The sequence below is a fragment of the Chiroxiphia lanceolata genome, chromosome 8 (assembly GCF_009829145.1).
Source record: "Chiroxiphia lanceolata isolate bChiLan1 chromosome 8, bChiLan1.pri, whole genome shotgun sequence".
NCBI classification, from domain to species: domain Eukaryota; kingdom Metazoa; phylum Chordata; class Aves; order Passeriformes; family Pipridae; genus Chiroxiphia; species Chiroxiphia lanceolata.
Genome location: NC_045644.1, coordinates 28033442 through 28058351, shown reverse-complemented (window position 1 = coordinate 28058351; position 24910 = coordinate 28033442). Strand labels below are relative to the sequence as shown.

General features: G+C 37.8%; 1 protein-coding gene across 2 annotated transcripts in view; it reads left to right on the top strand.

The window, feature by feature from the left end:
* Positions 1 to 24910, top strand: part of PARG (poly(ADP-ribose) glycohydrolase) — a 61474-nt gene that overhangs the window by 1111 nt on the left and 35453 nt on the right. The window contains exons 2-7 of one of the 2 annotated variants that reach the window (XM_032695126.1): positions 1963 to 2029; positions 4480 to 5463; positions 7684 to 7870; positions 9024 to 9146; positions 10448 to 10531; positions 11599 to 11673. In XM_032695126.1, the coding sequence (XP_032551017.1) occupies positions 1963 to 2029; positions 4480 to 5463; positions 7684 to 7870; positions 9024 to 9146; positions 10448 to 10531; positions 11599 to 11673 (1520 nt within the window). The remainder of the gene's footprint in view (positions 1 to 1962; positions 2030 to 4479; positions 5464 to 7683; positions 7871 to 9023; positions 9147 to 10447; positions 10532 to 11598; positions 11674 to 24910) is intronic. The other variant, XM_032695125.1, reaches the window with a different exon arrangement.

Here is a 24910-nt window from a genome sequence, read left to right as displayed (position 1 = left end):
TTGGAAAGTAAGTTGTTTTTCTCAGAGGTAGACTGTGGGGAGTGGTTTCTTTTATGGAAATGATTTGGAGAATCTTGAGTAGAAATTTAGACACCACTTTAAAAATTACAGCAAAGTCTGGTTCTGTTGTTTACCCTGAAAGTAAGTTTATGTTGTCTTTTTGTTGCCCGGTGTTTTCACCACCTTTTCTGCAGCAAAAAGCGATGCTGGCAGTGTGAAAGTGATGTGTGTTACATTGGCTGTAGGGCTTACATGGTTACTCAGTTGTTAAAGTTCAGACCAAAGCCATTTTGTTGTGATGCTGCTGCCGTGATTCCTTTTTATTGTGCTGTGAATAAGTATTTCTTCCTCAACACAAGTTTATACCTCGGGAGTTAGTCAGCTGCCTTTGAAGAGATTTATTTGTCCCATGTTTTCACATGTCTTTTTAGGCTGGTTTTTTTTTTTCCTGGCTGCTGCTTTTCCCTTACCTTAATTTGGGTTAACACTTCAAATGTAGGAAGGTGAAATTTGGTAATCAGAATGACTAACAGACTTCAATTTAGTGAGTCTTTAGAAGTAAAAGTATTCATAAAATCTGTCCATTTTTGTCTGAGTGTGGTGAGGCTGAGCATTTGTTGGAACATTGATTATGGCACAGGTATCCTTGTGCTTGTAACCTACACACAGCTTGGCATTGCTCCCTGGTCACCCAGTCACATAATGGCAATTTTGCACTATTATTTGTGCCATTATAGAGGAACCTAAAACCATTTAAACATTTTCTGGGGATTACTTCTCATTCTAGAAATTCTCGTATCCTCTGATGAGGATATTTGATAACCAGCTGTGGGAAAGTGTTTATGAAACAATGTCTCTTAAGTTACCTATGGCCTAAGCTGCCTTTGATACAAGTTACACAACCTCCCTTTGCAGAAAAAGCCCCTAGTGACTGTTAAATTAGAAGAGCCAGGTCTGCTGTACTGGTTTTTAAGTTCTGCAAAACTATTGTTACAATAAGGGCACTACAGATGTTACCTACCCAGTTGAAAGCATTGAGTAAACACTGCCCAGTCAGCAGTAGCAGGTAGGTACTTTCTCTTGGCAAATGGAGAGCAAGGAAATGGAAGCTAGTTGCCACGTTTGCAGAATTACCATTAAATAAAACAAACAAAACACAACTAAACCCTCATTATGCTAATGAAGATATTTCCAGTTGTGAAATAACTGCTTTGAGTTTTTTCTCACTAATCCCCCACCCAGGTTTCTGCATAATTAGTTCAATTGAAAGCTTGTATGAGATGCAAAAATATACAGATAAGACTGGAACTGTGTTGTTGGTAGTAAATCTGAAAAAATTCTGTCCTTTGTTTTGTTGCTGTTTTTGAGTAGTAAGCATTGAAAAGCTTTTCAAACTGTTTGTGAATGGAGGGGAAAAGAAGTCCTTTTCAGAGCACTTCACTTCTAGTGTGTGCTATGGTTATATTAAGCCTTATGTTTCCCTGTATGGTACATACAAATAACGTTCTTGGATGAGTCCTCTAAGATGTCTAGTTGTTCATTCTTTGTTTCTTTTAAGCTATGTCATGTTGGCTGTTTGTTCCAAAATTCAGCAGAAGGTTTTGGGACTCCGTGTGGTGGTGATTAAAGGTAATGATGAGGGCTGGAAAGTTCAAATTGCCCCCTTTTTTTTTTTCCTAGACATTCACTGTATATTCTTAACCTTTTAATGATATTAAAGGAATGATGTTGGATGAAAAATAAAACCCACCACACACCAAGCCTGGAGTTTATAAAGATCATCACAAAAGCGTCAGCAGATTTAATACTGCTGGTGTCTGGATGCTCCCTGCAGTAGAGATGCTAATGAGGATTTAATTGAGGTGTTTTATCCAAATCCAGTACAAGTTACTTTATTCTTATGCAATGATGTTGCAGTTTTATTGTGTTCCATGTAGTAACCAGTGAACTGTGGTTTTTCAGTTTGCAAACAGCAGACAATTACCAGTTGGTTGGAGAATAAAAGACCCAAGACAACGGAGTCCAAAAGGTAAAATGCACAGCATAGCTGTTCAAAAGTCCTGTTCTGTGAGTGGGCCTGGGGGGAGGTACAGGTGCAGGTTGCCAGTATAGCTGGATAAGTAGAGGCAGCCCCAGTTCTGCTGCTTTCCTTACCTTGGCACATCCTCTTGAGTTACTGACTGAAAGACTTTCACTACAAAAATCTACCTAGTCCCCCATCCCTCTCCTCTAAACCCCCAAACCCAAACTTTTTGCTGACAGAGGTTCCTGAAGCATCTCACAGTTTAGGTGAAAAACCACGGCTGTTCCTACGAAGAAAAAGATGGGAACCTGCAGCGAGGGGAGGCAAAGCGGGACTTGCTTCCAGTTGCAGTCAGCACTGGATCAAGTTAGCTGTAATATCAAACTATGTCCTTGGTCAACAGCTCTGCTTTCATTTTGTTTAAAATAGGGCACTAATAGTTACAGATTTTGGCTGATAGTCCTGTGGTCAACTCACAGTTTTGTTGTTATTTTACATTTTGCTTTGTCTCATTGGACTGTGATTGTAGTTTAAACGTGGGCAACTTGATTTAGTTTCAGCCAGAATTTACAGGTGCTCAAATGTGCATTCAGGTTATTTTATGGAAGATGTTCCAAAAGTTTTGCTGCTGAATGGCTTGAGGTAAAGTTTGGTATTTTTTGCTAATGTGCTGTCCAGAGCAATGATTGCAAGGCAGTGTTAAAATTAAACTCCAAAGAGTTTAACTGTCTGGTGCAGAGCAATATCAGATAATATTTTTCTATAGTTGCCAGTAAATGTGCTGGTTTATTTTTCATTGAGTTTTTCCTAATAAATACAAATTGAAATCTGTATCAGTGCTAAAATAGCTGGGAAGACTCATCCTAATGATTAATACAGAAGTATGCAGAGCTAATTAGAGACTCACAGGTTGCAGTAAATCAGGGATGTTAAAAGGATGCTTAAGGAGGAAATTAATTATTTTTTTTAATTCCCTTTAGAATAGTGTTCCTCCATCCCTGCTAACAAATTACAGCCTACTCAGTTTTAAGCAGCAGATTATTCATGTAAACATTTCATATGCCTTTCTGTTGCAATTAACGTCACAATTTTAATTTAAACTCTGTCCTTGTGTTAGATTTGATATCTCAAGTTGGCAACACATGTTGTCAGTACCTTTAAAGAGTCATTCAGATGGCACCAGTAACATAAGTTTCATTTCTGTTCATCAAAATTTTCAGGAACAAATGCATACATGGGAAATTAAATTATCATAACATAAACCCCTCTAAAATCCTTTCCAAGCTGTCATCTGTTGCTTCAAGCCCCCTTTTTTCTTTTATGTTCTGGAGTGGTAGATGTGTGAATGCTCTGTCCTAGTCCTGAGTGGTCTTTTAGAAGAGGTCTGTTATCATTCATGGAGAGAATTAATGCCTTCAGGAATCTACTGATATGTTCTGTTGCTGAATTTAGGATTGTGTGATAATTGCATATTTTCTTTTTTACTGTAGATGGGAAGCTGGGCAATGACCAGACACAGAGTTTGGTTTGCATTGGTAATATACAGAGTTGTAACAATACATTCAGGAGAAGATACTGTTCAGAGCAGTGTATTCACCAAGACTAATCAGGGGTTTTTCAATATTCATGTGCCATCTGAGTAATTTTCTTTATCAATACATGGACACACAAATTAGTACATAAATGTGAAATGACTTTCCTATGTCTTCTTGAAAAGTTTCATCTGCTCATACAAAGCTCAGTTCATTTCTCTGTGTAACCATTAGGACACATTTCTATCCTGCACTGTCTTACACAAGGACAAATCAGGTTATTTTTCTCCTAAAAAATAACTGATGTAATGTATCTTTTAAATTTATTATCAGTTCTAAATATGTTTTACACTTGTGCCTTTGTATGGCGATTTTTTTTTTTTTTGAAGAGTCATGGGCTGTTAATAAAAGTAAGGGAGTAATTGGATGTTTTTTGGGACTTTGGACTGCTGTGCCCTGCTCTTCTAAAAGATGAATTTGTAGCTCTGAGGGAAAGGCCCTAAACCCACTGATTTCCTTGCTCACTGTATTAACAGATAAAAATGAAAGTTTTGGAGGACTTTATCATGACTTCTAATGTTTTTTCATCTGGAGAAAATAGCTAAATATTTACCTATTTAGCTGTAACAGTATGAGGGTAGCAGCCTCATACTGTTTAGGTATGCAAATAAGGATAACGACTAGATTCCTAAGGTAAGCAACTGATTCATCATCTTTTGGAGCCTTTAAAAGGAAATAGGTTGCTAGTGAGCTACATTCCTCAGTGCAATAAAAGTTGTTGATCCTGGTAGTGCTCACTTACAGAGTAGAATGAGTAAAAATCTGTACTTTCTATTGTTTGGTTATCATTGTTCCTTAAAAAAAATACTTACAGAAATTTCATTTGGAAATCAGACATTGAATTTCCTGACTTCTCTTCCGCAGCTCACACAGCAAAATTAATAACAATACTGAAGTAAATCCCAAGATGACTTCCATTAAAAAAGAGAACTTTTGTGAGCATGATGTGAAAAAGCTAGAGAGCACTTGTCAGCAAAATTACACAAAAATGTCTGTGGAAGTTGGTGCAAAGCCTGTAAATTTGCTTCAGACGGGCAACACGTGTAGCTGGGAGGCTGAGGACAAAGACACAGCCTTGGATACAGATCCTGTGAAGGGGCCGCAGTCTGGAGACCTCTTTAAAAATGCCAACATTGACCAGATGCACAAAACTGGCCAGCAGGCCCAGAGAGGCTGTGAGGAAAGCAGTGAGAGTTGGACTCAGAGGAAGTTGTCATCAGGCCAGTCTTTGAAAACAGGAAATACAAACCCTCCTTCCAAAGACAGTGACGCAGACGGACAGGTGGCTTCGTGCAATTCACAGAAGCCGAAGAGTTGCAATTCTGTCTGTTTAATGGGTGAACAAGAGGAAGGAGATGTAATTCCAGAAAGTCCACTTTCAGATGCTGGTTGTGATGCCTGTATACCTGATCTTGGAGGTCCTGGGAAACTGAGCAAATGTCAGAGCAGTTCAGGGGACTCACCTGCTTTTGAGAAAGAGAGTGAACCAGAGTCACCAATGGATGTAGATAATTCCAAAAATAGCTGCCATGGGTCAGAGGCTGATGAAGAAACAAGTCCATTTCTGGATGAGCGAGAGGACAATAATATGTCAAAATCCATAAACAGATCTTTCAGAATTCAATATGGGGATGCTGAATTGGAGTCTAGAAAGTCACGTTTTTCTGCCAAGGTCTGTGGAAGCTTTGAGGAAACAGATAATTCGGTTAAGGAGGATGGTCTGCATACAAAGCCACCTGGAATCTCTCCTGCTCCATCGTCAGAATTCAAAGGTGCAAAACAGAGTGTGAAGAGAGACTCCAAAATCACCTCTCACTTCATGAGGATACCTAAAGTTGAGGAGAAAAGGTAGTGTTCCATCTGTCTGCTCCATCTGTTATTTTCATGCTTGAAAATTTCCTGTTTGGCCACAGAACTTTGGAGACTGGATTATATAAAGAGTTTTGCAAAATATAGTTTAAGACAAAAAGACAACTCTGATATAAGATTGAACTTATTTTTAATAGGACTGCTTGTGCCTTTAAAGGAGATGTTTGTCCAGTGAAATTTTTAAAATCATTTGAGATCTGTTAAAATTGGGGATTAAGATACTGTAGGAAGTTGATTTTCTTTATCAAAGTAGTGATTTAAACCATGGGATTTTTAATGCTTGGAAATGAATGGTGATACAGGAGTGCTTTATGGAGTATCTTTAGCATTCAGTATTTAATTCAAAATAATTGAAGAAACTGATATTTTTTCAGTTTTATTAGTTTTACCTGTCGAAAACAGTGAATCTTACTTTGTTGAACCATCAGTGCTATTGATGCTTTGATTGAAATAGATATGAAAAACTTCACGTTTGAAAGCAGTTGTAGAGATCTGTTTCTTTTTTTGTTTGTTTTGTTTGGCTTTATCCATAATTTGTTAGAGAGAAGGACCCATGGTTACACACTACAGCAATGGACATAGAAGCCGTGAGCATGACACAGGACTGAACTCCAGGTGTTGTGTAAGGACAAAAGGATAATCTCTGCTCTGAAGAGCTTAGATACCAGTGGGAGCTGAGAAAGTGAATTAGCAGCTAAGAAGTGAGCAGAAACAAAAGGGCTGTGTGTGTTGGTCTAACATGCAATTACGTCACTAGACTCAAGTCCTGAAGGGCAAGGAAGTAGTTTCGCAGGTCTTTACTGGGACATAGTTTCTGGATGTGAGGAGCAGGACAAGGAACTTTTCAAGGAAATGGAAAAGAGGCTGACAGAGGGTGGCTAATGGGTGGCAGGAGCTTGCATTTGAGAAATCTTAAGAATAGACCGAGCATGTGAAACAAAAAGAAAGGTGGTTCTTAGCAAATTCTTCATCCATTTTTTCTAAAAAAGGTCTGGAAAGGGGGGTTTTCAAGTTTAAAATAATGGCTTTAGGGAGTTCTCTTTTCACTAATTTATTGCTGTTGAGCAAAGCAGCAGAGGTTGAGGCTTGTATTTTTCAGTGCTAGAGCATTGTGTGTTAGAATAAATTGATGTTTGAGAAGGGAAACTCATGCAAAAGTTTGGGTTTTTTTGTGTGGATAGATGGGAGTTCTGTCAGTGCTTTACAGAATAATAGTAAGGTAGAGCATGAGGCTATAAAGAGATGATTTTTTCCTTCTGGGCCCTAAACAAGATAATATGAAGGTTATAAACCTCAGTGCCAGGAAAAATAGTGGTATTGCTTATAGTGCTTAAGAGGGTGATTAGAAAATCCTAAAAGTTTACTACTAAAGGTTTTTGTTAGACCAGGTCTACAGCAGATAAGACTGGTGCAGGTCTTAACTTGCAGGGGAAGAAGCAATAGTGTATGAAGCAGGTTTCAGACATCAGTAGTGCTGTGCCAGGGTTGTGCACAGGGGCCAGGACTCAGTGTGTTATGTCAAACATACAGCAGGTTCAGATTTTTCTTCCCCAAAACATCTCAGATCCATGCCAATACCTTTGACTGTTTAAGACGATTAGTTCATCTGCTCTTGCATATATTTGAATGTTGCAAGTGGTTTTTTTGATTCCTTTAAAATGTCTACTTCCATTGCAAGTATTATATGCCTGACATGAGAAATACAACCCCAGCGAGAAAGGGTGCGAAAGGAATTTGTTTGCTTTTTTCTTTTTTTAATTTTCACTTTGAGGAAGGAATATGTGCATTTGTGCATGCACACATTTGTTTTCTAACATTTTGGAAAAGGCTGTAGAAGGTATCCTGACAGATGCAGACCACTGAGTCTGCCTCCTGTCCATGGATAAAGAGATGCTGTTGGGAAGGATGGCTCTGCAGAGGAATACCCTGCCTTGATAACCCACTGCAGTTCTGTGAAGGTGTTTGCAGCCTGTAGAGAAGAGTGTTTTGGTAGACATCATGTAGTTGTCTGTGCTGGGGAGGAGGAGGTTGTTGGTGGTGGGAGTTTTCCCCAGATAGAGCTTTATCCTGGGGCCAGAGCAAAGGCTGGCAAATAAAGTGACTCTGTTGTGATTGTAACCCTGGGGTGGAAGTTTGTGTGTTTGCCTACCAGGTTTTTTCAGTGGAAATAAAATGTTTCAACGCATTTTATTTTGACAGCAGGAAAGAAAAGTGCGAATTCAAACCCCAGAGGCCAGGAAGGAAGATTCCTAAATATGTGCCACCTCCTCTTCCAAGTAACAAGAAGTGGTTTGGGACACCGATCGAGGAGATGAGGAGGATGCCGACGTGTGGGGCCCGTCTGCCTCACCTGCGCCCCTCCGCCAATCACACAGTGACTGTCAGGGTATGATGGCTCAGTGTGTCACCTGACACCAGATTCCTTACTGAACTGTTCAGGAATGGGAAATGCCAAATGTTAGTCTTAGATTTCAGCATCCTGCTAATACTGTTTCTTTGCCATTCCTTGCGAGTGGGCTCAGGCAACTGATTTTCCTGAAAATTGACTTTTCTGATGCACAGAATTAGGATATTAAGATCCACAAGAAACATAATTATGGTTTTACTGCCTGTGTCTTCTTAGGAAGAAGTATTTTTGTTTTGCATGTGGGTGTGTGTGCTTCCTTGTCTGAGTTATAAACTGTGGGAATTTAAATCCATCTGCAAGTAAAATTTGTACTTCCAGCATTTTCATTCTGTATTTTCATTTTGATATGATTCTGGTTTGGGTTCAAGATGTACAAAAGGTTCAAGATATGAAAAAAGACAAAGAATGAAGAAGAATTTCCAGCAATTTTGCCACTTCATTTTAGATTGAATCTGATATGTTTGCCTTTAATCTTTTGGAGTAGTGTTCAGTCCAATTATTGTTGAAATAAAATGTGACCAGAAACCTGTAGGGTCGTGGATAAATCCCATCCAAAACAAAAGCACCTTGAGTTTAAACACACATTCTGAGACAATCAGTTCTGCCTGAGGGCTATATATCAAATTAAGTCTTTAAGAACATTGTGTTATTTGGTTTTATGTTTCTGATGTTCTGTGGAGAAAATTTGAAATATTGCTCTATCTATAATAATTTCTCATCCTTTTCAGTGTTAGGTTAAAAAAAATATTATTTCTGAACATGACTATTTGGAACTATATTTTGAAAATATTTGGGTGAAACTGTGTAGATACTTAAATTCATAAAGGAGAAAATTTTTAGGTGGTAATTGGATATATAGTAATTGAATATATTACATTTACTTGAGTGTTTTTCAAGAGGTCAAATGATAAGGTAGCATTCTTTTCAACAGGTATAATGTAAGATTAACAGATGGATTTTTTTCTAACTGAGCATCCACTGTGTGGCCAGTTTGTAGCTCACCCCTTTCCTAAAAGGGTGGCTGTAGATGAGAGCTTTTTAAAACTATGTTTTTGCTTGCTTTTTATTTCTTCCATTTAGGAACTCGAAAGTAGAGTCTGAGCTTTTTCCCCCCTCTCTTTCTGTGTTGCAGGTAGATCTTCTGAGGGAAGGAGAGGTACCTAAACCTTTTCCAACTCACTACAAAGATTTGTGGGACAACAAGCATGTTAAAATGCCCTGCTCAGAACAAAATTTATACCCTGTAGAGGATGAGGTAAGATTAAGTATTTACAGTTGTGTAATCAAATAAGTTTGTTTACACATAGATGAGTTTTCAGTCTACTGCATTTGCTCAGTTGTCAAGCTGTGTATGGAATGAGAAAATCAAGTCTGAAAAGCTGGATTCTGGGTCATGATGCTCCAGACACAGCAGAAGACTCTTTTCCCTGGTAATTATTTTACCTAGCAAATGAGTTGATGATGTGTATATCTCTATGCTTAAATGGAGTGGAAGCTTAAGCTCCTTATAAATCATGTATTTATTTACTTATGTGTGTATATGGTATATATTTTGTGTGTGTGTGAAGCAATTTGCAATGCCAACAGATGTGAGTGAATTTGTAACCACAGTTTGATAGTGAGGTGTGTCTGACTGTTGTTCTGCTAAAACAGTGGCAGAGATTAGAGTTGGCCCTGAATAGTTTGTTGATCTGGTATTTCTTGTCACTGCTTGAGACTTACTTAAACATACCCACTGAAATACTTCAGACTATAGTGACTAAAATCAGCAAGTGTGTCTTATAGTGAAAACTGTGTAATGATTATTGGTACTTGACTCTTGAACGGAAAATTCTTATAGCCTCTATGAAATACACTCAGCCTTTTCATTTATCAATTTCAAAGACGGAGCATAATATGAATTTAATTGATGTTTCAGAGATAACATGTTGATAAGGTAGATCTTTTTTTGCCAGATGAGCAAGATGATTTGTCTCTGCCCTTGTAAGAAATAGTCAAGATGTGGTAGTCTCAGAAGAAATGTCATTATTGCTTGCAGTGGGCAATACAACTTTCTGTTGACGAAACGTGTCACAGGATGTCCTTAATTTGGGTTGGCATGAGTGTCAGCCACAGCAATGTGCTTCTATCTTCCAAGCCCTTAATGTTCTTGAAGTTACATTTTTATGAAGTTCAGTTTATGTTTTTGAGTTGCAGATTTTATGAAGTGTGGTCGTGTTTTATCCTCAAAATTCACTTTCTTTGCAAGGAATGTGTGGAACACTATTTGTCCTTCTTGAGATGACATGAGGAAGAGTGCTATGTTTGTGGAAAAAGAGCTCTATGAATTTTGTGAATGCTTGAATTAAAAATGAACTCTTGGAGAAGTAAAATGCAGTGGACTAGCGGTTGCAGAAGTTACTTTGCAGATACTCAAAAGATGTGTATTTTTAAAGAACTTTACAAATAAAGCAAAGTTTATTTAAAAAAAATATGTGAAGGAAGACATTATTAGTAAATGTGTCTTTCTGTTTTGGATAACTTAATCTGACGTTGTTTTGGGCTTTTGCTTTAAAGAATGGAGATAGAACTGCTGGAAGTCGATGGGAGCTAATCCAAACTGCCTTACTTAACAAATTTACCTGCTCACATGACTTGAAGGTAAGGTTGTCAATTAGAAGTCAAACCTATGTACATATAAGTACATTCAGGTTCTCTGTGTACTAATAGTGATCCTGTCTCAAGCCTATTTGTTTCATTACTTGATAAATTATTAAAAAAATCCATGCTGTTCAAGGGATTACATAATTAATTGAAGTTCTTAATGAATCCTGAGTGTTACCACTGAATTTATTAGGTATTATTAAAATTATTGTCTTTTTAAGTTTACATAAAACTGTGTTTGTCCAGCAGTATCTACTAGTTTGTGGTAAATGTAGCATGAGGGCTTTCTGTAGCCAGATGGTAGGGGATGCACAGGTGGGAGAGTTTGAAATAGGAACTTTTGCTTCAGTTCACTCCACTAGAATTGCAACCATTCAAGCTGCTGACAAAAATCTGTAGAGCTTGAAGACTAATGCTCTGTTGGTAACTTGTAGTTACACTACATGAATTGTGACTTGGAGCAGCTCAGAATTGGTATTATGTTCTTTTGTGAAGAGTAATGTAATTCAGGTTATACCTGAAAGGCAGGGAAAGGAGGAGAATGCAAAAGCTACAGATAAACTTTAAATGAATAAATAGTGCTTCCCCAGCAGCTGGTGAGACTCCCCTTGACAATACTATTTTATTTGGTATATTTTTCTTGTGAATTTTTTCAAGGTGGTGGTGCTGTAGAGGGCCTATTTAACTTTGTTTCTTTAAGTCCCTAAACTGGTACAACTTCTACTATATTGCTGAGACACCTTTTATTGGTATTTTTAACAGGAGCAAGCATGGGATGCAAACCACTGATGTTGGGTGTTGGCAGATCCAAGCATGCCTTGTCTTGTTTTGTGCTAGGAGGAAAAACCTGTAGACTGAAGCTTATTCAATGCTAAACCTGATATAGAGGGTTCAGTATCATGGAATTGCACCGTATTAATACAGTGTTATGGATTTTTGGTGGGCTCTTTGGCAGGTTTTAGCCACCAGATGGTGCTGCTCCTTCAACAAGGACATTTCCTGACCTGATTTTTCTTCTCTTAATAATTATCTCTAAACTCTGTTTTGTTGTGCTCTTTCCCTAGGAGGCCATACTGAGGTACAACGTTGCTTATTCCAAGAAATGGGACTTCACAGCTCTTACTGACTTCTGTGAGAAGGTAAAACAAGTAAAGTAGGAAGAAAAGTAAAATAAAAGTGACTACTTTGCCTATATACCTCAATGTTTTTGGCTTTATTTCCATTTTCAAGAGTAAAGGGTTTGCAGTCATCATCTATGTGAACAGCTACTTGTCTGATAACTTCAGCTGAAACAATAATTGTGCTTTATAAACTGGGTTAATTTTAAATTTAAACATGTAATTTTGGTACTTAAGTAAGACCTAAGCTTACTGAAGGTAAAGTGAGAAATGCCCTTTCTCTGTTTTATGAAAACAATCCTGACTGATAATCAGAAACTTCTAATTAAAGCATTGTGGGAGATTAAATGAGATGCAGTAGAAATTGTATTTTTATTCCACCAACTCAGAAGTACTTCTAAAGCACATGTTTTTTTGGGAGGGGCTTGCTAAGCTCTGTTAAGGTTCAGTGGAAACTAAATTTGATTTGAAGTTAATTTCTCTAGTAGTGTGTGTAAATAGATGTCTGCTCGGGTCACGGGGTCAGAGGAGGTGTTCTCTCTGTTGCCTGTTTCCCTTGCGTGTGGGGACTCTTTCACAGAATGAGTTTTCTTTAGCATGCAGCACAGTATTGTTATTATTGACAAAAGGTGGTTACAAAAATGCTGGTGGTACCGTATTTGCAAGCCATGAGAGCTACTGTGCTCACCCATCCTGCTGATTTAGTGCTCCCTCCTCTCACCTCTAGAGCCTCTCTTTTTTTTTGGGTTGCCTTGGCTTGATGGTAGAGGTGTGGACATTTGGCCTCCTTGCTGCTGTTGATGCTTGTACCATCTGAAATTCACTTGGCCTGTTCAACTGTTGGCTCTTGTGTTATTAAAGTACACATATTTAAATTAGAATGTTTTAAACTGCAAGTCCTGTTTAGTTAAAAATCTGACTCAGGAACGTACCAGGTTTGCATCATATTGCTACAAGCGCAACTGAGCTTGTCCTGGCGTGTTCATATTGTGCATTTGGGATTTTAGAAACTATGGGTGATTAGATCCAGAGATCATCAGCCAGAGAGCATAAGTAATATCAGCTGTCTCCAGAGAAGAGAGGGACAGTAGGGAAATAAACTGTGTTTCGGGCATCAATCTTTCACTGGGATGAAAAGGAAATTTCTGTATCCTGGGAATGATGATTTATTTGTGGGGTTACCAGATGAAGGGGGGAGGGCTGTTTCATACACAGATTTTAGACCAAGTTAAAGAGCGTACAGCAGTATATTAAATAAGAAAGAGTGAAGTGCTTGTGACACAGTGGCCTCTTGTAGACCAAAGGAGCAAAATCTTACCCTGGCTTGCTTTGTTGAACGTACTGAGTTTAGTGAACAGACCACATGGACGTGGTACATTTTGTAGAGAAATACTTGAATCTTTTGTATTATAAAGGGATGTGTGAACTCTTCAAGATTTTTGAGTTAACAAGACATCTGCTTTCAAAGACTGACTGCAGTCTACTTAAGCTCTTGAGTGAATGTTGACATCTTCTGTGGAAATGACCTAAATATACAAACTGTAGTGAATTGTAGTGCTTTTGAATTTACTGTATTTGGCAGTTAGTGATTAAGGGCATACCAAGGGCCTCTGTATTTTTGTGTTTATCCCACAGTTGTGAGAGTACAGGGGAACTGTTTCAAGTGATGTTCGCCCAGCGAAGGTTGAGGGGGTTGGTTGAAAGGAAAGCTGCCTTCAGTAATCAGCCCAGAGGGAGTGGCAGCAGCTCAACAGAAGGAAAAATAGACACAAATATATTAAAAGAAAAAGGTTAGAGCAGAGTCTAGTTGTGTAAATATCTACTTATATTCTTGGGTTCTATTGACTTTCAGTGCATGCTTAGCCAAAAATTCTGTGGTCTGATTTAGAAGAGAGCTGTGTCCTCAAATCTAGTGGTATCTCTTTTAGGGATTGGAGGCTACTGTATTCAGATATTACCTCATTAGGTCTGTGTTTGATAAATTATAAAAGGCCATTTGTTGTTTTAACTTCTGATCATGGACACTGTTCACCTAATCTATTAATCTCTTGGAGGGTTTTTTGTCAGTCTTACATTGTGATTCTGTTTTAGGTAGTTTCCTTCCAAGTTACATGATCAAAATATGCATTATTTTTAAACCCTACTCTGTAAGATTCAAGTTAATTGTCTTATAATAACAATAATTACTAGTTTCTTTGGCTTAAGTTTGTTTCCCTTAAGGATTAAAACACTTTCAGCTTTCTTAACTAATACATAAAATGTATGTGAGCCAGAATTTTTTTCCAAAAGAAGATAGCCTGATCAGTTCTGCAGTTGTTCAAAGTGTTGGCAGAAGAGGGAGCTCTCAGACTTCTCAAAAGATTCTTTTGAATGTCAGTTTATGTGCGGAATTAAAATTCCTGTTTGTATAGTGAAGTAAATTTGGAAGCTTGGATTTTTTTTTTCTTGTTTCTTTTAAAAAATTCATAGAATTTATACATAGGACATAGAACTTGTTTGTAGAATAATGTGCAAAAAGATCTGGGTGGCTTATTTGCTTCAGACATCTGATAGTTTTGTTGTCCTCTAAAGCATTTTCTCACTGTATTAATTTGTTTTGTCATCTGTCTGTTAATATTGACAGGCTTAGGATTTATTCAAGTTATTACTTAGTGGCTGCAAGTTATTAGTGTGAAGATTTTTCTTCTTGTGTGCAAAGTTCTTGTCACTTGGAAGTCATCCTTGTGTCTGTTTCTCCAGGACTTACCTAGGAAAAGTTTAGGAAAGAGTAAGCAAGAAGGAGAAAAGGAAAAGTGAGGAAGCCACTATGGATGGAGCTGTATTGGGACCCACAATGTGTTGTAGATGAGCTTTTTTTATGTGAATGATGATGAGTTTGGTATTAATTACATGCTTTTGCTCAACAGTGCTATGTACTGTAGTAGTTTTTATTTTTCTTTTTTTGCAGATTTGCCCTTCCACTTCCATGCAAGACGAAATTATTTTGCTTTGTCCCAAGTGCATGAAATAAAAAGTCTGGTTCAGTCACTAAAGACATACCTTAGACTAATCAGCAGCGACAGCAACTTTATGTAAAGGAAGAAGTAGGGTTCTGTCATTTAGTACAGTCACGTGGTCTGCTGCTTTAGATTGGGCCTGCTTGTTCTGGACATACTTTGTTTTTATTATATTGCTTTAAAGTCTCGTAGAGCTTAAGCATAACTCTTCCTCTTACTGCTTGCATCTGTCCTGCTCTTTCAGGAACAGAGGAGTGTTTTAATCTGAAAATGATGTGACATTGTATAAGCAGGGCATAACTTTCTTGAAAGGCGATCCTTCCTTTAAACTCAGTTTTAGTTGCATAGTGTACAAGAACTTAAGTCAGTAGGATTTATGTTGTGAAGCTTCAGGAACCTTCATATTATAGAACCTCTGTGATCCTTAAAATCGGAGTTAGCATTTAGGATTCCCCAAGTACCTGTTTAAAATGTTACTTGTGAAATGATGTCTGTATGCTGTTTGGTGCTGAAAAGGATTATATCCAATCCTTGGGCATGAGATTAGAAGACAAACTGTAGTCTTTGGTGCTTATTTGTGTATTGGAAATTGCCAGTAGTTTTGATGTAAGTTTGATTGATCTCTTAAGTGTAGACCAGAGACTGAGTTCAGGTAAATTTGTGTGGCGTAGACAGTGATTATCTCTGAGCTTCTGTGAGTCATCAGAAAAATGGATCACAATACATCCTGGAGAGTACAATACATTGTATCCATAACTATTTTTGTTCTTCTGGACTCTTTGATCTTGATCATCTCAGTGGAAAGTTTGTATCTGTGGAATGGAGACGATCCGGTGAGAGGAGTCGGGAATGGTGTAAAGGTATCTAATAGTTCCCATGTGAGGAATGTCTAAATAAGTTAGGAGAATTTCACCTTTTCATCTTAGGTAAGAGAGATGTGAGTAATGGGTATAACAGTGGTGCCCAGAAGGAATGTAAGAGAGGTTAAAGAGGAAATGGCTGTGCTTTCTTCTAGTACAGCAGTTAGGGGACAGCAGCTGAGTGTTCCTACTGGGTAAAGGTTTCAACACCAGACTAAAGTAATTATTTACTGGGGTACTGAGTAGGAGGCTGTAGAACCCCTTGTCATGGAACACAGAGGATGCTGTGGCCTTACATCAGGTTTTGAAGGGATTTGGAGAAGTTACTGTAAGAAGAATCCCATTGACACTGACACAGGTACTGTGATGGACTCTGGAAATTTCTCAGACTGATTACTGCAAGCGAAGAGTGTTGTGAGGAAGTGCTACTGATTACTTGGTTTTCTTGCTGTTAGACTTTTTGAGGCATCTTTTTTTGATGGGCTTTGATGAACTTTTGTCCACTTTTATGTTCTTATGACTTTTCTGGGTTGAAGTTGAGATAGAAGTGGCTTTGTCATGCAGGGCCCGTTGTGGTGTAGCATCGGTGTGAGGTGTTGCTGACAGAAAGGTGTGGGATCTATACACTGCCCTCTTTTAGGAGGAAAACATAATAAAGGTAATTGACATTTTAAATGAACCTCTCTTGAAGGCACTTCTGTCTTTTAAAATTTGCTTTTCCAGGCTCTCTGTAGAACTTTAAACCCTTGGTGCCTACTTGACTCAAGTAGGAATACTTAAAGGGGATATGTTATCAGTATCTTTACAAAGACACTCTCCACTATATAATACTCAGTTTCCAGCTGTTAGATTTGGCTTTTAATGTAGGAAGAAGTGTGTGTGTGTGTCTACAGTGCCTATGTATGGATGGCTTGTGGTCTTTTTGTCTTCTGAGAAAGCTGTTTGAAGCCAATCAATCTATTTAATGACCAGAAATTGCATATTTGCTCTTGATTCCCATATAAATTAGGCATTGAGGAAATCTTTTTATATTATGAAAGAAGCTGCCTTAACTTTTACATTTGGATTTTTCTATCAGATTGAAAGAAACATGACAATGCTCTCTAAAAAGACCAGTCTCTTCCCTGTCTATACTTAATTACAGAGAAGGACCTTCAGCATGAAGGAAGAACGTACCAGAGCACTTTATCTGTGCTCCTTTTTCTCCTTTTCCAGTCAAGCATGAGTTCACTGGTTTTTGCCTCAGAATTGACTGTTAGCAGTTGGGTTTTTTAATGGCAGAAGTTTCAGCTTATCCTAAAATCTGATAAAAAGCCATGTAGAAACAAAACAATGTCACTTGCCAAGCTGAAGGAATATATTGCAATTTTTCTTCACCCTTTAGTTATGCTTTTACATGGTATTGAATATAGACTTTTCAAAATGTTTCCCTTACAATTACAGCTGTAATTAGTTTTGAAAGAGGATTAGAAAAGAAGTTCCATTTCTCACTTCTTTCCACTAAAACTTGCATGATAATACTTCTGTATACTAAACCCTTTTAGAAGTCCAGAACAGCTGTGATGTGAGGCTTTGTTACCATCTGCTTTTACATGCAAGTGTCTATGTAAATTTCTAGAATCTCACTAAATGCTTCTTTCAGATTTTCTATAAATGTCATTTAAAAATACATAAACTTACTAATATATAACACGAAAGATAAATATACAAAGAAATTCATGTATAAATACAACTTTTTCTATTTTACACAAATATTGCACATCTGTATTACAAATGTTTTGTTCTTCCAAAAGTTTGGTTTCCTTCTCTTGAAAAACTGAAGTTAATTATTGTACTAGAAGTTATTTTTTGTTTGCATAAATGCTTACTATTTAAATTTTGGCCTAGCAATATTTATATGCATGTGTGCTTTCTAAGATACCACTTTTTCTACTGTAGGTGTTCCACACAGGTTCTAGAATATAGGAGAATATTCTTAAAGTGAGGAGTGGTGTAGCATGTTACAATCAGTCTTGTTTCTGTTAGTTTATGCTTTGCACTTAAGAATAATAAGTAGAAGATAACTAATATATTTCACTGAAACACCTAGCACATGTGTGTTACTGAGTTGTGGTATAAACCTGTAAAATCTGGGATAATACCTACAGAATGTGCTTAGTGCATTTTTTGGCCAAACTGTAGCATAGATTTAAATGTATACTACAACACAGGATACTGGCACATTTGGCCTGGGCTTGTTACTTTTCAGAAAATTTCAGATGCAAGTAATTGAATTAAGTTAGAGAATACTTAAAGTTTGAGAACTGAGGAAGACAGTCAGATGTGTGAATACCTGGCAGTGTGTCTGCTTCCTCTCTAAGAAGAGTTGGTTGCATTTTGATATCACTGAATAAAATTAACTGTTTTGTCAATTAAATACTCAGAATGTGGCAGAACCATACAGCCTTTGTGTGTGGGGGGGTCTTATCCTTAATAACCTCGAACTTTGCTTGAGAAATTTTGGAAATCATCTGGACAATTTTGGAAATTACGCTTCCATTTTTTTTACCATTATTTCAAACCTTCATCTGAAAAAATGCAACATCTGAAGATGATGCAAATGCATTGTAGTCTGGTTGGATTATGGTTGAGCTCTGGATTTTCATTGATTTGAAAAAGACCAAACACAAAACACCCACTACAGTTAAGTATGTGCATATCTTGGTAAATTTTTATGTTCTAATAAGGCTTCACCTCGTTCCTGTCTCCTTGGTCTTAAGAACCATGTCAGTCTTTCCTGTATGTTTTGTTGATTGCATGACCTGCTTGAAAATAATGATTACTTTAATCAGTGATACTGGAATAGGAGGAATTTTGAAGTACCAAATTGTTCTGGTGACTGGGTTTCTGATAAGTCATTTTTATAATTGTCTGGACAGCACTAACAGAAGTGAGCATTGTATAGAGATGTCAGCACTACAAATGTAGGCTTTTAAGCAAGAAACAGAATGTCCTAAGGCTGAAAATAGCCTATCCAGTGCTCCTTGCTGGATTTTATTTTACTCCAGATGTTTTCAAGCAATTTTCATTACATCAGATTATCTTTGTAAAATCTAAACTGAAAAGGTCTTTTGAGTGTGCCATGAAGGGTTTTCTTTTCACAGTAGCAGAGAGGAATTTATTTCTATATTGAACAAAAGGTGAGCTTTTCTGGGGTGGGGGAATATGCATTTTGTACACATTCAAGGCAGAAACTAAGCATTGCAGAGGAGATAGAACATTGAGTTACAGGTTTATTCTTAGTTTTCTGTGCTTTCTTAGCAGAACAGTTGAGTATTTTTTAAGTGGTGTTTTGTAAGCTCTGTCACAGTGACTGTTGAGTTGGAGTTACCAGGGAAGGGATATCTGCACACACCAGTGTAGAGTTATATTTACACTGTGTCTTAAGTGTTTGTGGATACTTAATGCTTTAATAAAGATCTTTACGAAGACATTCTGAGGGTCTCTTTCATAGTTTTTCACTGTATTGAGAACATTCCTGTTTGAAAAAGAAAAGAAAAGAAAAAACCCACAGTAAATATAAATGTCCTGGTTTTAAAAGCTGTCTTCTGATATTTGCTTTGTTTTGTTTTGGAGTCAGAGAGCTGGTGAATAGATTGATTTCCTTCCATTGGATTATGTGTAAGTCATCCTTTATGTGTGCCCTCCTATCTACCAAATGACTAAGAGAAGCTCCTGTTGGTTGTGGGGCCTTTCCTTAGCTGCTTTGTGCTTTTGGATTTTTTATTTTATTTTATGTTATTTTATTTATAGTGTATTGAACTGTTAGGGGAAAAAACCAACCAACCAACCAACAGAAAAACCCAATCCCTCCCTCAAAACAACAAAACAAACCCTCATGATCAAAGCTTTAAAGAGGAATGCTCATGAGAAAGGTGTACATGGAAGTAGAGAAGTGATAAAGAGGCATTGCCATTGTTTGGATGATTATGAAGGCATAAAGGAAGTGTATTTTAACTGTACTCCCATGTTTTTTATTTCTCTCTATCTTCTCATATGGAAAACTGAATTTGCTTATATTGCTTCCTTGAAGAGTTTGTTACCAGCTGCCATGTGCTCTTTAAAGATCAGGTTTACAAAGAGGGCAAAGTGTGTACCCTGAATATGGTCTGAGGGTCTTATTTGACCAGTATAATATTAATTACAGGGTATTTTTCTCAAATTGTTGGTTATTTTGAGTCTACATAATACTGACAGTCAAGCAAAAGATAGTCTATAGATTTGATGAAATCTGCAATGCTATTGTGTTACCTTTACTGGATCCTTCTTTTTCCCCTTCTGCCTCTGCTTTTTTGTTTGTTTGTTTGTTTTTGGCATGTTAAAGAAAATACAGTTTTCATAAGAGTAATAGCTGTGTTGTCTCATGAAGCTTTTACTGCTAAGGTTATCAGTTTCAAAAGTGGTAGAAAAAAGTTATATTTAATATCTGATGGCTTTCAAATGCTGTGGTTTTTAGCAGATGTTTTAAAGTCATAGCAGTATTAAACATTTTTCCCCAAGTACTGTATTTAGAGAGGTAACAGTTTTGAATAAACCTGGAAACAGATTGTTTTCACTCTTAACTTGTGTCAATCCATGTTACAGCCCTGCTGTAGAAACAAGGTCATTGACTTTTCATCCCAGGCCTCTGCCACTGCTTTGGAAATGGTTGTGATGCCTGTAACAGTGATAGAATTCTTTGCAAGAGCACACAGGTAGAATCTGTTGGTGGCCTGTAGAGAATCAGGACTGAGATTTCACTCACTGGTAATGAAAACAATTGAGGGTAGATTTCCAGTACCTTGGAAGTATAAACTGGGCTTCTAAGACCATTAAGAGGTGATTGAAAAATTAATACACATTTTTCTCTCAGATTTTATTTAGAATGTTTAAAAGCTTTGAAAACAAAGCAGCAATTGCTACGGATGATACACCTGAGAGATCATTCCAGGCTTGGATTGGCAGAAGACATGAATGAGCCTTGGGGAGGGAGGGGGGGGGAATTAAACAAAAATGAATGAACCTCTGCCTTGTAAGCTGTCTTCTTTTTTGCTTTTGAAGTGTCAGTTTGTGGGTTTGATAAATGTCAGAAGCATTCTTCCTCTCAAATAAGATTCTTCTCTGCATAATCCAGTGTTGCGGCTTTTTCCCTCTTTCCTCCAAAGATTACTTTGTCCTCCCTTTGGTTTCTAATCAGACAAGTGCTTAAGAAATAGGATGGGTTTGACAGCTAAGTGTGTTTCCTACTGAATTAGTTTTGTAAGGGAACTAAAGGAGGCAGATTAGAATATTCTTTCCTTCAGTTTTGGAAGTTAATTAACTTAATAAAATGGGAACTAAAATGTTCACACACACACACACACCCCCCCCCACTCCTTATTTTCTTATAGGTTTCAATCTGTTTATATGTATAATATTTGACATTATGATAAGCAGTCCTTTTTACGTAAGCATACGAGTTAGTGGGCTGCAGCCTAGTGTCTCTGTCTAGGTATGAGATACACTAATAGTTGTGGCACAATGTGTTTAAGTAGAATTCATCATCTTCCTTGTTCAGAAGAAAAGGCTTTGTAGAGAGTACAACTTAGTGAAGCTTGTTTGGAGGTGTATTAACTTAAATATATTAGTTTTTAAAGTCAACCAATAAAAACTCATTTTGGCTTTTTTGTTTGTTTTCTTCCCAGCTGTTCCAACTAACAAATTGAGAAAGTCTGCTTTTAGGATTCTGTAATGTTTAAAAGCACTCATGACAAGGATTAGGGGAAGACAGGGAGTACAGGTTGCCAGTCTGAGGTTGGTTTACTTTCAGGTAAAACACTTCAATGTCACAGACAGTGTGTTGGTTGTTTTATTGGCACTGGGATGTTCTAGTCATGAATTTAAGTTTTTAAACTTTAACACTTAAACACCATGTTGAAGTGTTAAAGAGTATACTAAAAGCATGTGAGAGTATGAGATAGGAGAACAAGAAAGTAAGTACAGGCTGCTCTGGAAGGAAGAGAAAATGAAAACAACATTGCTCAGTGCAATAAAGGTGCAGCCACATGTTGTGATTGCTTGAGCACACTCAGGTGTTTCAGTGTCTCAGAGTCACAGAATCATTTAGGTTGGAAAGGACCTTCCAGTTCATAGAATCAAACCGTTAACCACTACCAAGGTCACCACTAAACCATGTCCCTAAGCACACCACATCCACATGTTCTTTAAATACCTCCAAGGATGGTGTCTCATCGACTTCCCCGGGCAGCCTGTGCCAATGCTTTCCAGCCCTTTATGCCCTTATTTGCTACACCTCTTTGAAATCGAGTTTTTCAGCTTGGAAATATTTACCATGTGGCTTGAAATGCCCTGTAAAAATATACAGAAATATTTTATTTGAGACAAGTTATTTGGTTTGTCTAGTTACTTAGTTCAGCATTACCACCTCTAACCATATGATATCTTACAATAAAATCATTAGGAAGCTTGTTACTGGAAAGGCAGTTCAGTCTAGTAACTAATGGTACAGAGCACTTACAGCATGAGTCATTATGGCAGCTGGGAAGGAAAAAGTCAGAAGCACAAAATCCATTAGAATTAGGGAATAAGAGACACATAGTCTAAAGGAAGCACTCTGGTTTTCCTCTTCATCCTTAAGAACATGATTCAATTGGTCCTTGTCCTGCCACAGAAGTTAGTGTGGGGATATAAAACCAAACAAATTGAAAGCATTAAGCCGTTGCTGTCTTAGCATGCTGGTTGTGTGTTGGCATGATGGCTCTGCCTTCCCATGTGATAGATGGAGCTGTCCAAATTTGTGTTCTCTATGTGCAGTTTGTTTGCTTTGATGAGCTGTCAGATTTAGATTTAAACTCTCTACCATCACTATCACCCCATGCTACTGCAGATCCTTCTTATTAGGACTGTCAGGATCCTCGTCCGTTACGTTTTGGAGGACTGGTTTATAGTGACAAGAGGCCATTACTTATGGCTGCATTTAGTCAGGCCTCTTTGCTGCAGTATAAATGTTCCTTTTGCTAAATTGCAGTGCAGGTTTGGCAAAGAGCTTGTCCCTCTGCCACGGCTCACTGAGCCATTTGCATCTGAGGAATTGGAGCCCTAAGTCATGTTCATTTAATCAATCACTCCAGAGCAAATTGCCAAGTGATTTCTTTGGCAAAAGACAAGTCATGCTTTGCAACTTTGATTCCATACACTTTTCCCTCAGGGTATAACCCCTGCTTTTATTCAATTCCTACATATTTTGCATGATTGGAGGGCTGAATAAAGTCAACAGTGTATATATGTTTTTATTTCAAATCCTGAAGGAAGCTGTGAAGGACATGTATGGGTAATAAGGAAAGGAGAACCTGTTCAGTTGTTCGAAACCAAAATTGCTATGGTACTTCGTGTATTTTCCTTTATCAAAAATTGTTGTCAACCATTTCATATTTTAGAATTCCTTAAGTTATAAAACAAATGTTTAGTTTTTTTTTTTTAAAGTGCAAACTCAGTTCTTTCTCTTAATGTTTGTAGAGTTGTAGCCTTGAAAAAGGTTGTACACAGGTAAAAGTATGTTACTGAATTGAAACAGACATTCCTGTATTAACAGATTGACTTCCAAGTAAGATGCTTGTTGTAACAGCTTCAATCTGAGTAGAATATTGCTGCTTTTTTCAGTGAGAAGACTTGCAACTGATATCTACCTTTTGTAGCCCACTGACAAGGGGCTGGACTGGTTCTGTCTCGCTACCACCCACACCGCACACATCTAATAATGCATGACTTTTTGGTAGGCTGCTTTGACTTACTAATGCAGAGGAAGGCTATCCCCTACCCCTAGGTTATTTTCCTGTAGAATTAGCAAGCTGAAGGATCTCAGGAAATTGTCAGGTGAACGTGGGAACTGGTGAAATGTGCTGATTGTGCATGTGTTTGAAGGGATAGAAGGGATAGAATCCCTCTTTCAGCAGCATCAAATAAGCAGAATAGCAAATGGCACTCAATATGCTGGATTTTACATCAGTACAAGTCACTGCTTCCTGAAGAGGATTTCCTTCTAAATAAATCTTCCTTCAGTTCTGTGCCCAGGTGTTCTCTGTGCTGATGCTGGATTCTCCCAGGTTGGCATTTGCATCGTGGGATGTCTGCCAGATGTAACTGTGGTGTCAGCACTCCATGTCCTGGAATCCTTTTACTTTCCATGATTGAGTGTTCTTTTTTTGCTGCTTTCAAAGTCTGAAAAGACTGTCACAGATAACACCAGGCTCTGTGTTGCACTCAGCATAGCTGAGAATATGCAGTGACAGTGGTTGGTCCGCAAAGCTGAACCTGTGATGGTGTGCTGGGTTAGTGGTCACAAGAGGCTGAAGGCCAAGCAGGCAGGGATTTGCAGGTGTTCTTTTCCACAGAAACCTCATAGGAATGTTACCTGTACAGGAAGAGCGTGGGCAGAAAGGGAAGCTGTAGTTACATGGATGTGGCTATTGATGCTTGGTCATTTGATAGAGAACAGTGCTGAGTTAGGAGTTTCTTGGCCAGGTCTGTGAACTCCTAACAGTCATATCTTTGAAGTTATGGGGTCCTCGTGGCACCCAATACTTTTAAAAAAATTCACTTCATTTACATGTAAAAATAAAGAGAAGTCAGTGAGAATTTGTGGGCATTAACAGCTCTAAATTTTGATGCTTTTCATTAGTGGAGGTCTAGTAAAAGTCACGCATAGAAATAATGTCGAGAGGAGGGCATATTCTGTTACAACATCAGGAAGGTAAGAAAAAGGAAAAGTAGAATTTCAGAGTTGAAGAAGTGACCTTTGTAGTTAAGCATTCTGCATCAGAGCTGAGCTGTGCAATTGCTGGCCTGCTCCAGTTTTGGGAAGAAATTGTCTTATACTATTATTATGTTGTTTTCAAAGAAGCATAAAGAAAAGGTTGAAGTCTTGACAGCTGTGACAAAGTCTGGTGCCATAATGTGTCACCAGATAAGTGATACTGTACAGTCTGTGGCAGTCAGCAAAGCATGGCAGCCACTATTTATATGTCAAGTTTAAAAGAGAGGAAGTGTTACCCGAAGGGGAGAGAATATCAGAATTTGACAGCCTGGTAGACATCTAAGGTTAAATGTCATCTTTTGAATAGATATAACTTACGTATTCATTCTGTGTATTGAGATCTGAAATTCCAGACTTTAAACGCTCATTTTGTTACTTTATGGCACTTAAAAACATTGTGCCTAAGAACAGAGCAGAGTTTCCTGCTAGAGCAGATGATGTTAAAGGTTAGGTTATAGTTTTCAATATCTGACTCATACTGTATAAATATGTGGGTGCACATGCAGCCAGCGACAGGAGAGATGCATCCTGCTTATTTCCTAATCTTAAAAATAAATTTACTTTCAGTAGTA